The sequence below is a fragment of the Diceros bicornis genome, chromosome 3 (assembly GCF_020826845.1).
Source record: "Diceros bicornis minor isolate mBicDic1 chromosome 3, mDicBic1.mat.cur, whole genome shotgun sequence".
Taxonomy (NCBI): Eukaryota; Metazoa; Chordata; class Mammalia; order Perissodactyla; family Rhinocerotidae; genus Diceros; species Diceros bicornis.
The window spans coordinates 7600486-7612729 of record NC_080742.1 but is presented as its reverse complement, the minus strand read 5'-3'; the positions used below and the strand labels follow the sequence as shown (position 1 = coordinate 7612729).

Below are 12244 nucleotides of genomic sequence, written 5' to 3'. Positions count from 1 at the left end.
AACTCTAGTTTTACTTGAATAAAATCATGGATTAAAATTAATTTAATGGTCGCCAAATTTTCCCCAATAAAAGAACCTCTCATAGAGTTATTGTGGGAAAAGTTTCAAACTTTGTTCCAATTCGATATTCTGCATAAGTTGCTGCAAAATACTCTGTTTCTATATAGCAGCAAGGTCATAAATTTAGGATAAGCTGTTAAGCTTTGGTCTTGAAAGAAAAGGAACTGAGATCAAACATCTTATAGAGAAGAAATAATTTAAATATGAAATAAAAGTACAACCCACCCCACGAATACAGTATTTTACACAAGGTAAACTCTCAATACATGTTGGGTAGATAGAGAGGTGAATAAGTGGATGAACGGACAGACAGATGAACGGATGGGATGGGGTTCTCTCTGCTCACTTGTCTCAAGCTGGGCAGGGAAGGTTTTGCCTTTTTCAGAAATCAGTAACAGAGCTACTTAATGGGCCAGATGGAATTTCAGTTGTGCAGTGGCTAATGGGACATCTAAGTTCTCAGTATAGAATGAGTGACCCATATTACATATCCTTGATATGAAATATAAAGAATTGGGGGAGACAGACTACTTTACCACATGCCCTTGAAGCAGGAAGCTCCAAACTTAAATGAGAGCATGAAGGAGGAGACTTCTCTGGCAGATAAAAGAAGGTCTAACAGTACCACTGTGAGTCAGACTTTACACAAGCCTATTGCTGGGCTTAGAGTTGCTATAGATTTTGAACACGTTGTTTAGTTAATTCCCTTCTGTCACAAAGCCCAACTATAGAATGAATAAGACACGGAGCATTGTCTGATGCTGATTACCCCAACAAACTTCTGTCTGAGCTTTTGAAAGTAGGGTAAAGTAGGATTTTCAAAGCACTTTCAATATTTTACTCATTATACTACTCGCAAGAAAATAATATAAATCCTCATTTTCAGATATTGAAGCTAACATTAAATGGATCCTGAAAAGTAGAACCCATCTTGACCATCTTATATCAGAGTGACCAGATTCAGTCTTAGTTGAGAGACTGTGACACCGTGTGTGACAAATCTACTGGGTGACAAAGCCAGGATGATAACCCAAGTAGTCTGATTCAGTGGGTCGCATATATTCTATATACCACAGCTGTGTTAAAGGACAGGATGCTTACACATAAATTTTATCCAGTGAAATCTGAATAATAAAAATATATCAAATCACCTAATTATTCTTCAAATAAATTTTTTAAAGCCTGGACCCATGCCTTACAATAAGCTTTTCTCTGAGCCAATATGAAGAGAAAAACTAGGCATCTTGCATGTTTTGGAATTTATATTCAAGCATGAAATATATGCACTTAAAATTATTTTTGTCTGAGATTAAACTTCACCAAATCTTCAGATAGGGTAAAGTGGGGAGATGCAACCCCATACTTCAGATGTAGTTGTTATGCAACTTAAATTACAGTGGGGGAAAGGGTGTTTTAGTCAGAGGCTGTCAACTTAGTAAGAAAAAACACTTATTGAACACCACGTATATGGCACAAGAATAGAAATTAAGAAAGCAAAAATAAGCGAGATGTGGTCCCTGCCCTAGGAGAACTGGTAATAAAGAGACAAGTTACGGTAAAGGGAAATAAATGCTGTGATCAACATATGAATAGGGACTCTGGCAATACAGTATCTGGTTATCTCCGTTTTAGAGGTTGAGATAGAACAGGAATTGCTAGAGTAAATAATCCTTGAATTGAGTTGGATGTCTAATAGATCAACAGATCCCTCCAATAGGCCAAGGCCATAAATTTGAACCAGGTCAAACTGGATTTGAACCTGTACTCAAAACCTTGGTCAATGAATCCTCCCACGTCATGGTCAAAAACTCTCACCTAAGCCTTGGGCAACCTGCCATTGTACCAGATGAACTGGAGTGGGTGGATCATCCAAAAATCTTCCCCATTCCGGGCAAAGGAACACAATGGAAACTTCACGTGCAAAGAACACCACATCTGGGCTCAGAATTACCAAATATTCACACCTGTTAGAACATCTGTGCAGTACCTATTCATAGCACCTACACAGCCTGCCCTGGGTAGATCTTGTTCAGTCTCCACAGTCATCAGAGGGAGACGTAGTTTCTATAATCAGGGCTTTTAGAAAGTCTAGAAGAGTCAAATAAATGACTTGACAAATGTCCCAATTTAGTTTAAGATTAACACAGTACTGTTTAAAAATAGGTAGATTTGGAATTTTTTATTGTTTGCTGGGTTTGGTTTGTTTTGTTTTCCAGGATACTTTTTTTTTAAACCCTTGGCCTGTAAGCTTGATTCTTAGACAGCAAAAGACTGATAGTTAATACCACAAAAACCAAAACTATAGAGAACATAAGGATGCTGGTGATAGCTTATGGCACATGGTCACAATTCACACCAGTTTCCACAACCCAGTGAAGTGACCATATTGCAAGTAAGTCCCAAATTGCATTGCATGTTTCCAAATGGTTTCTTATTTCTTAGAAATATTTGGTAAATATGCCTATTATTTGCTGTAAGAATGGCACTAAAAAGCAAATGGATGTTTACATGAGGCAGTTAATTCATACTTGGCAGCTTCTTTAAAGATGCATATTTCTCCTATAACAATCCCACAAGCAGAGGTTGTAGGAGGATGATGTTGATGGATGGTGACTGTTCCACCCATGTAGCAACCCCTTACACTGATGCTCAGGCTAACAGTTGGAAGGAGCTAAATTTTAAAAATAAAACAAAACATCTGTCCTGACCCATCCTGAGCACTCAGTTCAGTATGGGCCCAGTGACCATGCAACCAGCTCCCATAAAAATCTTTTTTACTTTTCAGTCCATGCATTCCAGATTTGATTTGAGAAACATCATCTTTAGCTTTATGAGTCACTGCCAATTGTCAATACCAGTTTATTCTAAATCTCCAGGCTAGTTAATCCCTATTTGGTTCATCTTCTGGCTCTTCTAGCAAGAGTGAGATTCAGCGTGGGCCCTGGCAGTCATTGTTATTGTTTTCTGACCCTGTACTTAACGTATTGGGCTGACTTAATCTGGTGCAAACTTCTATAAAAGGTACCTCTTCCTCCTCAGTGCAGAGATTGAGCTTGCCCTAGATATCATTAAAGGTGCTGGATCCACCTTGTGGGGGATTTGAGGGCTTCATCTGAGGTCCCCATCAAGGTGGCCTCAGACTCATCCTTAAGATTAACCCAATCTCCCCAAAGCCAGGAGAACGGATGACAGAAAGCCAGATTGACCTATCCCAAGGTGGCATGTCAACCTCTGAGGCACATTGGGTAAAGTGACATTCCAGGGAAGCTTCCACTTACACATTCACCTCTTGTTTCCCCTCCTCAACCGGAAAACATATATCCCTTAAGGCAAAGGAACTGTTCCAACAGTGGGAAAAAAACCTCAAGAATTTAAGACAGAAACTTTGGGATCAAAAAAAAAATAGCATCAGTTTTTTTATTCAAAATATCTTATGGACACCATCTAATGAATGTTCCCAACACGTGAAGGCAAGTCCCACATGTTGCAATCAGAGTAAAACTAATATTTGTCCACAGGTGGGCCCCTTCTTTGGATGGGGAGACTTTTGTAGTCTTGGGACTCATGAAGCAAAACCATGCTAATACATTTTGCCATCTGACTTTATGGATAAGAACACTAATATAAAGAAATCCAGGCAGCTCATCTCCAGCAATCAACAAATTGCACAAACAAAGAGATAATGATTTCCCTTCCTTTGTCCAATAGACCATCACCCTGTTTAAATTTCCCAGAATTCCTATCTTATCATCTCTAAAAGTAGAACCAGGAAAAAGACAAGAGTGGGAAATGCATGAGAGGGGGAAGGAAGGAGGAATTCAGCTTCTCAGTGTACTGAATGTTTGGGACCTCAGGGAAGACACTGGGCTCAGTGGGGCTGGCACCCACTTCTCTGAGCTTCAGAGTAAAAGTTTATGAAGGACACTGCTCAATGCATGGGGGTAAGAGACCACAGCTTTCTTGTCAACTCTGGTTACTGTCCGTGATCTGACAAAAAGCAACCTGCACAATCACACACACAGATTTAGTTCCTGGTCTGAAGGAACTGGTAAGGAGACAAACAATAAAGGCAGCTGGGGATGAGAAAGAAATCGGAACGGATTTACATAAAATTGCAACCCACGTCATAAAACCTGCCCAGCACTGCACTGCTAAATCTGGTGGCAGCACAGGCCCTGGGACTGGGGTAGACCAAGGAAACCCTTCCAGATTAAAGACCAGCCCCACCCCCACCCCCCACTCCGTGCTGGTAAACTCAATTGATTCCTGTTGATCTAGAGATGAGGCTAATATAAGGCAACAAATTTACCTCCCACAGGGGCTGGTTAGCTTTGCTCAGAGAAAAACTACCCCCCAACTCCAGACTACACTGGCCATCCCAGTCCGCCAACACCCAGATGTTTGCCATTTGCCATAAATGGTGGTGCTGGGGGAGGGCAAAGAGCAAGGATGGGGTGCCTGCCCAGGAGCCCTCCTCATGGGTCCTGTCTAGCACATCAGTCTTACCCGGGTGGTAGAGCACACTTTCTGTGTAGTGAAACCTAGTAGATAATAATGGTAAAGGGTCGAGAAAAGACAGCAGCGTGCAGAGAATGCCACGCCCAGACTCTGTCAGGCCAGAGCCATAGAGAAGGCCTCTGAGTGGGGTCAGAGGATCCCCTGCATCAGAATCGTCTGTGGTACTTGTTAAAAATGCACATCCCTGGGCCCCGCCAGGTGACTCTTACATCTGCCAAATGAAGAAAACCACTGTCCTAAAAGCCATATTCTTACAAGGAAAGTCTCCAGCTACCATTTTTTCACCCTCAGTTTTGAACCTCCACGGCCCACATTTTCGAGGCTGCCAAGCACCTCTTCCCTCTCTCTTGGAGAGAGGCCACTGTGCCATTCTGTACCAAGTGTCCCTCTCTGTTCTAAACCAGAGTATTTCAACTATTATTTTGTCATCACCTTCCTCCCGCCCTCCTCTGCCCCCTCACAGGGAGCCTTTTTAGATGTTTTTATCCTAATTGTCCTCCTTCCCTTGTGAAATGTTAATATACCGCAGATATACTGTATATCTGTTCTGTTTATGTACTGTGACCCTTTGGGGCACCACAGCAGTGTACTATCTAGGGCTTTTCCATCTTCCTCCCACCACCCCAGAACCAATTTCGCCCCCTTGGGAATGCATGCTCTGAATGCAGGTCACAAAACAGGCTCAGCAAGGCAGCAGGTCTGGGGAGGGCTGGAGACAAGGGTAATGGCGAGCTGAAGGGGCAGTCAGAATCAGATCCAGGTGACTGTTCCGAAAGGCAAATGTAGACCTGGTACAGCCAAATCTTCTAACATTTCAAAAGAACATCAAAAATCTAGATTTTTCTTTAGAAATCTCCCAATGTTTAAATGTTGACAAGTAATTCAAAAAATGTGTAAGCACTAGGAAAGCTGAATTTTATTTTCAAGCTGCTTGTTTGCAACTTCTGCTCTAGAAATTTTTAAAGGAATAAACATGAGAAGGGGCTCAAGGCCGCTATAAGCGAGGACATGATCTTCTGGGATCCTTAGCAAACCTTCAAGCTTCTCTAGGCTGCTGTACTTGTGGGATTTCAGATCTGGAGGGCAGCCTCCACCAGGGACAACCCAAACAAGTCTTTAATTAACCAGTGTTGCCAGCCTTCTGCAGGGAATTTGGGGAGAAAAAGCAGGATTTTCATTAATCTTAACAGCCAAACCAGTTTTATAGTCACTCTCTGCCTCTGCCCATGGACATAGATTCTCAATGTCCTTCGCTGAAATATTCACCACTTCTAGCACACGCTCCTCACTCCACTTTCCAAAACCCTCACAGGCCCTCACAGTGCTCCGCTCCTCCCAGCATCTGTGTCTGTCTGCACGCTGCCCCCACAGGCCAGAATATGGCCCTTCCATTCTCTAACAGCTGCCCATTGGGTGAGACCCAGAAGAATGCTCCCCTCCTGTCACGTCTCCCTTCTCCATAAATTCCAGTGTGAGTGTCACACCATTAGTTTTCGATTATCCTCTGCTTGGTATTTTTCTCTAATTGTTTCTCATTCATAGTATTGGGCCCCCATCCTATAGACTGTAAACTCCACAGGGGCTGGAACTCCTCTGCTGTTTCTCTTACCCCCTCTCTCCACTCATTAGGACTCCCAGGAGTCACTTAAGAAATACTTACAGACTGATTGCAGTAGTTGTACCACTTTTTAATCTTTCCTCAAGAAAATTTTGACTAATGACATGTAAAAATTCTACAGGACTTTTTTTAAATGTGAAGATAAAGGTACAGTATACACCTGTATTGCTGATTGTATTGACAGAATCCCTTTCTCCTGTAATGAGAGAATCTACATATGAAGCTCCAAGCCCTCCACAGATACTAACATCTTTATGTAAAAGTCCTTAAAAAATTGGCCCTTGGGATGCAAATGTTTATTTCTTTTCATGATTACAGGGGTTTCTATAGCCCTGAGCCCAGAAGAGTACTATAGTCCACCACAATTCTTAGACAAGTCCTCGAATTTGCTGAAATTGATGGGTTATTGTGCAGAAAGAGGAAGAGAAAACTTTCCACCTCAGTCAAGGAGTGACGTGAAGAACAATAGAGTCAGCTCGCCGGGAGAATGGCTTCACTCCAGGCAGGATCGAGCAGCACTTTGAAATCTTCCACCATCCCCAACTCATGCTGTCTCCAGCTTGATGTAGCTTTCATTTATCCAGGGATCAGTAGCCGGGAGAGGGGAGAGTTTCATTCTCCAGCTGTTGTGTCATTTCCCTTGATAAGTCCTAAATTGACCACGTTATCCGGCACCAAAGGAGCCTTCCTGCTGTAGGCATTTTTTATTATGTGCCCTTTCAGGGGACAAAGACATCTGTGTCAGTAAACTGCTATCAAGGGGAAAAAAACACAATATTACTCTCACAGCTTCATAAGCATGCTCTTCTGAGGGACGAATGTGAACATAAGAAATTAGGCAGCATTACCGTCTGTTAGCTCAGCTACACTGGTGATCAGGTAAAGAAAAAACACAAAATATTGTTTTCTTCAAGGGCAATTTTTAGCACTAAGGAGTCCAATTAAGACATTTCAAACTGAAACCTTTCCATTTTTATATTTTTGCACAATATTTGAAAATATTGTTGGGCAAAATGGAGTTGCATCCCCCATAATAAGTGCCTTCCTGCATTGGCTGTTATTTGTTAAGCCCGAAGGAACGCGCTCTTGTATTGTGGAAATGGCAGCGTGAGCTACCCGTGGTTTTTTCTGGGATAGAAATATCTCAAAGGATGATTTGTGGAGGTGTAGTAAGTTGAGGGTGGGGGCTTGGGTGCCTCACCTAGGAGACAAAAAGAACATTCTGCAATGTTGGTTTCCCCACCGCTCTGCTATTAAAGAGAGCTACTTTCTTATAAACCATAATAAGCAGATATCACTCTGATGTGTGTTGATCCTATTTTTAAAAACATCTCCACAGATCCTCAAACGGCAGCGGGTGAGGTGGATGGGGTTAATCTGGAGGAGATCCGAGAATTTGCCAAAGCTTTTAAAATCCGGCGCCTGTCCCTTGGCCTGACCCAGACTCAGGTGGGACAGGCTCTCAGTGCTACAGAGGGTCCCGCGTACAGCCAGTCGGCCATCTGCAGGTAACCCGCGCCCGCATGCTGTCACCTCTCCTGGCCGGCCTGGGCCTCTTTTGTCCTCGTGGCTCAACTTTCTTCTTCGGGTGGGCAAAGCTGGAGGGGTAGAGTGCGGGAACAAAGTTTGGGGTAGCTATCTTTTGGAACTGGTGATATTGATGGAAATAAAGGTGCTAAAGCAAATTTGGGGTCCTGGCTTGATAACTCCTGTCAACTCACAAAGAACTTCCAAGGCGGTCTCATTGGAAATATACCACCCTGGGCCAGAGGCTTCCTTCTGGACCCATCCTATGCAGCTGAGAGCCACTGTCTCCTGTCTGCAGATAGGTGTCCTGAGCAAATACTGTAAAGCTGCCAGTCCCAATTGGTGTTAACGCTTCCACCATTTCTGCCCAGGGATGGCTATCAGGATTTTCCAAGAAAACACACCTTAAAAATTAAATTAAACGTCTAGTGACCTCAAAGGAATATTTTAACTTGCGTTCCCAGACACAACTTTAAAAGCACATTTTTAAAAAGAAGCAGCTGCTTTTACATGGCTCAGAAAAAGGTAGTGAAAATCTGGCCTAACTTTGCCCCCCCCCAAATTAATAAATAAATGACAGAATCCAGCCTTGGTTGTGTTCAAGTTGATCTGGGTCAAGCCGCCAGAAGCCGCCCCCGTGCATGCATGTGTATGTGGCACTAATCCCATGTTTATGCATGAGGTAACAAAGGCACTTCGGGAAGAGCTTTTTCCTCTTGGGCAATGCCTTATGAGTCCTCCTCCATCAGGAAAAGCCAAGAAACCAACTCTAAACTCATTTAAGTGGATTTTGTTCTTGGTGATCCATGAAATGCTGTCTTTTTATCTGCTCTTTATACTTTTAATGTATTCCCCAAAGGACGGAAGTGTACTTTTCCTGCAGTTTAAGACTAAGGTTATAAATAACATCAGTATGGGGTAGTAGCTTGCAGCTCACATTTTGCTCAATGATTTTCCATAAAACCCATTGATTGTTGTTAAATACAAAAAGCGCCATAGGATCCTCTCACTTCTATGGCCTCCCCTACTGTTTTTTCTTATAAGATACCTCCCTGTAGAAAATAACCTTTATTCGGTCTATACAAGGATACTACTGCTGGGAAATTTGTTTCAGGGCTTGTATATGTTATTCCAAACAACATGTACAGAAGCATCAACACTAACAAGCAGCATCAATGATATGAATACGGTTGCTCCCTGTTGGGAAACATTAATTTTGTTTCATCTTGACAGCCTTGTGATAAAGGCAGCCACAGGTTTTTAAGTTGTTGTCAATTTGCTATTGTTGCTCAAGTGCTCTTTGGCTTATTTTTAGTCCTAAAATGTGACTTCCCTTTATTGGTTTAAGTGCTCTCTAATGTTTTCACTAATACGAGCAGAGTCCCTTGGGCGTTCCCAATCAAATATGTTGATTTCTAAAGTCTTCCCCCAGGGAAAGAAAAAAACCTATGGCTGAAATGAAAAGAAACCTAGGGAATTCACTGTATAATACAACCCGTCTTTTTGGCCTTTCTCTAGCTTCCAGTGTTTCCATGAGGTAGTTTTAGGAGCTAACTACCAAGAAAAACAATGAAAGTCTTGAAAGAGACTGAGATCTGACATTGGAACAATTCAAGTTAATGTAAAGGATGGGAAGGAATCTGCATTTGAGCTGCACACACAGGGGTCACTTCTCTCTAGTCAGCTGCAGGTGCTGCTCTGACCAGCCCCTCCTTATCAGGGACACAGAGGAAAAGCACCACCAATCCACTGGATACCCCTGTCACCAGCTTTGTGCCCCACACCGTGCCATGGCACTATAAAGCCTGTTCTCATGCCATCAATAGTTCAAGCTTTGGGGCTTTTATGATGAATGATGGTGAAAATGTGGTGTGTGGCAAATTAACACGACAATGAGAGCTTTGGGGGAGCTTGCCATAAATGACAAGCTCATTAAATGATATTAAATGATTAGTTCATTTTGTATTAAAAGCAAAATGTGCTTCTTCTCTCTTTGAGCAGTACTAGAAGTTGGGTTTTTGTAAAAATAAACAACTCCTTGATCTATACACGGAAGGGAATGCCATGGGTATCACATGAAAATTTGATACTATTTGCCCTGCCTATCGCAACAGAAGTTATCTAAAACGCAGTGCCAAAAATAAGATTGTGGCACATAAAGGAAGCCTAGCCTTTTGTGTCCTTTTGCAAGAATCCTTATAAAACATATTCTTTTTGTGTGTGTGTGAGGGAGATCAGCCCTGAGCTAACATCCATGCCAATCCTCCTTCTATTTTTTTTCCCCCTTTTTCTCCCCAAAGCCGCAGTAGATAGTTGTATGTTATAGCTGCACATCCTTCTAGTTGCTGTATGTGGGATGCCGCCTCAGCATGGCCCGACAAGCGATGCGTTGGTGCGCACCGGGGAGCGCGCACACACAACCGCTAAGCCACGGGGCAGGCCCCAAACATATTCTAACTAAAGCAGGTTCGTTTTGGCTCTGTGAAAACAGACCATTGTAATGAGATGCATTCTGCAAGCAGATGGCTGTTTTTCAACAGCGCTGAACTTGAAAAGAGAGGGGAGAATTCTGTGCATCCAAAGTTGCCATACTGGAGGGTTGTGAGTTTGGATTTAGAATAAACAAGCAAACGAATAAAAGGAATTGGTCCTATTTTGTATTTCATTGAGAGTAAGTCTGAATTTGATACCAGGATGACCTCTTAAAACATTCTATATAATTTTGTCCAAGATGCTTCATATTTTTTAAAGTCAGTGTAGCAAAGAATTGCTGATGGCAATTGATATATAGAAGACCTCATTTACAGAAAATGATATCATTCAAGTACAGTTTGCAGATATCACACATTAAACACAGCTTGATGCCCTGGTGCAAAAATACACCATTACACTGGACGGTGTTTGGAAGGCATGAGGTGGCCTTAGCACATCCGGGGAGGGGGCTGTTCACAGTAATTACAATGTGTCCAGCTGTTTGAGTCCAACAGTAAACTAGCAACGGGTTGTTTTACCTGAAAAGGGGGCATGTTGTTAACTTACATATGGTGAAAATTGTTTGTTATCAGAGAGAGAAAGAGAAAGGGAAAAAAAGAGAGAGAGAGAGAAAAACAGAGGGAAAGAGAGAGAAGAGAAAGAGAGAGTGGGAGAGAGAAACAGAGAGAGAGGGAGAGAAACAGAGAGGGAGAAAGATTAAAAGGAGACATAAAACAGAGACGAAAGGAGAGCCATGAAAGAAATTTGTCCCAGTTGCCATCCTTGACTATTATAATAGAAATAACATTTTCCTAACCAAGTTGATGGGGGTAATTTAAGGAAAAAACAAATGTAAAACATAAAAAGAATCATTTTAAGTGAAAGAACATGACAGCTGTTGTCTCTGATGTCACTTTCTGGTGTTAATTTTTGCCTTAAGGGTTCTGAAGATTGGGGAAATGGTGCTGGTCTGATTAAAATAAAAGCTTAGATCTGAAGAGTGCACAGGAAAAAGATCTGCGAGTTGTTTTTGTTTCCATCGCGATAGCTCGTGTGTCCTGCCGTGCCCCCTTTCCTCACCCTCGTCTGTGTGCGGGTGCGCGGGCTGCATGCGCCGGCATGAAGCATGCGGGGAGGCTGGGCGCTGGCTTGAGCGGGGGTGGCTACCTTGCAGCTGGCTGTTAATCTGGAGTGACTTCGCTCTGCCAGTCAGTCAGGCAGGCAGGCAGGAGGCCCACCCTGGCAGAGGACTCAGTGTAAGACTGTTCTTTCTCAATTCTCCCCCCAGACACACCATCCTGAGAAGCCACTTTTTCCTACCACAGGAAGCCCAAGAGAACACTATAGCTAGCAGTCTGACAGCCAAACTGAACCCTGGCCTTTTGTATCCTGCCAGGTTTGAAAAGCTGGACATCACCCCTAAAAGTGCCCAGAAGATCAAGCCGGTGCTTGAGCGGTGGATGGCTGAGGCTGAGGCCCGCCATCGAGCAGGTATGCAGAACCTGACCGAGTTTATCGGGAGTGAACCGTCCAAAAAGCGCAAGCGGCGCACCTCCTTCACACCCCAGGCCCTTGAGATCCTCAATGCCCACTTTGAGAAGAACACACACCCCTCTGGGCAGGAAATGACGGAAATTGCCGAGAAGCTGAACTATGACCGGGAAGTAGTTAGAGTTTGGTTCTGCAATAAGAGGCAAGCCCTGAAGAACACAATTAAACGCTTAAAGCAGCACGAGCCAGCCACTGCGGTCCCTCTGGAGCCCTTAACAGACTCTCTGGAAGAAAACTCCTAAAGAGACGCCCACCGAGAATCAAAAGCGAAATCCACAGAAACTAAATTCCATCCTTGGGACTCCACAGGGAAAAAAAAATTTTAATTTAAAACAAAATTTAAAAATAGCCCCAGTCGTCACTCCTCTGAGAAAAAGACTAAGAAAACGACCAAGTGGACAGAAAGGTTTATACATGTCCATTGGTTTTCCAAAAAGAAAAAAAAATTTTTTGAAAATTTTTAAACAAGGAATACACCACCCTGCAGGTGTGTGAGGT

The 12244-nt window shown here is 42.9% G+C and overlaps 1 protein-coding gene across 1 annotated transcript in view; it reads left to right on the top strand.

The window, feature by feature from the left end:
* POU6F2 (POU class 6 homeobox 2) overlaps window positions 1-11988 on the top strand; it is a 463057-nt gene extending 451069 nt beyond the window's left edge. Inside the window, exons 9-10 of the mRNA XM_058570674.1 lie at window positions 7536-7704; window positions 11484-11988. Coding sequence (XP_058426657.1) covers window positions 7536-7704; window positions 11484-11988 — 674 coding nt within the window. The remainder of the gene's footprint in view (window positions 1-7535; window positions 7705-11483) is intronic.
* Window positions 11989-12244: the final 256 nt, after the last annotated feature.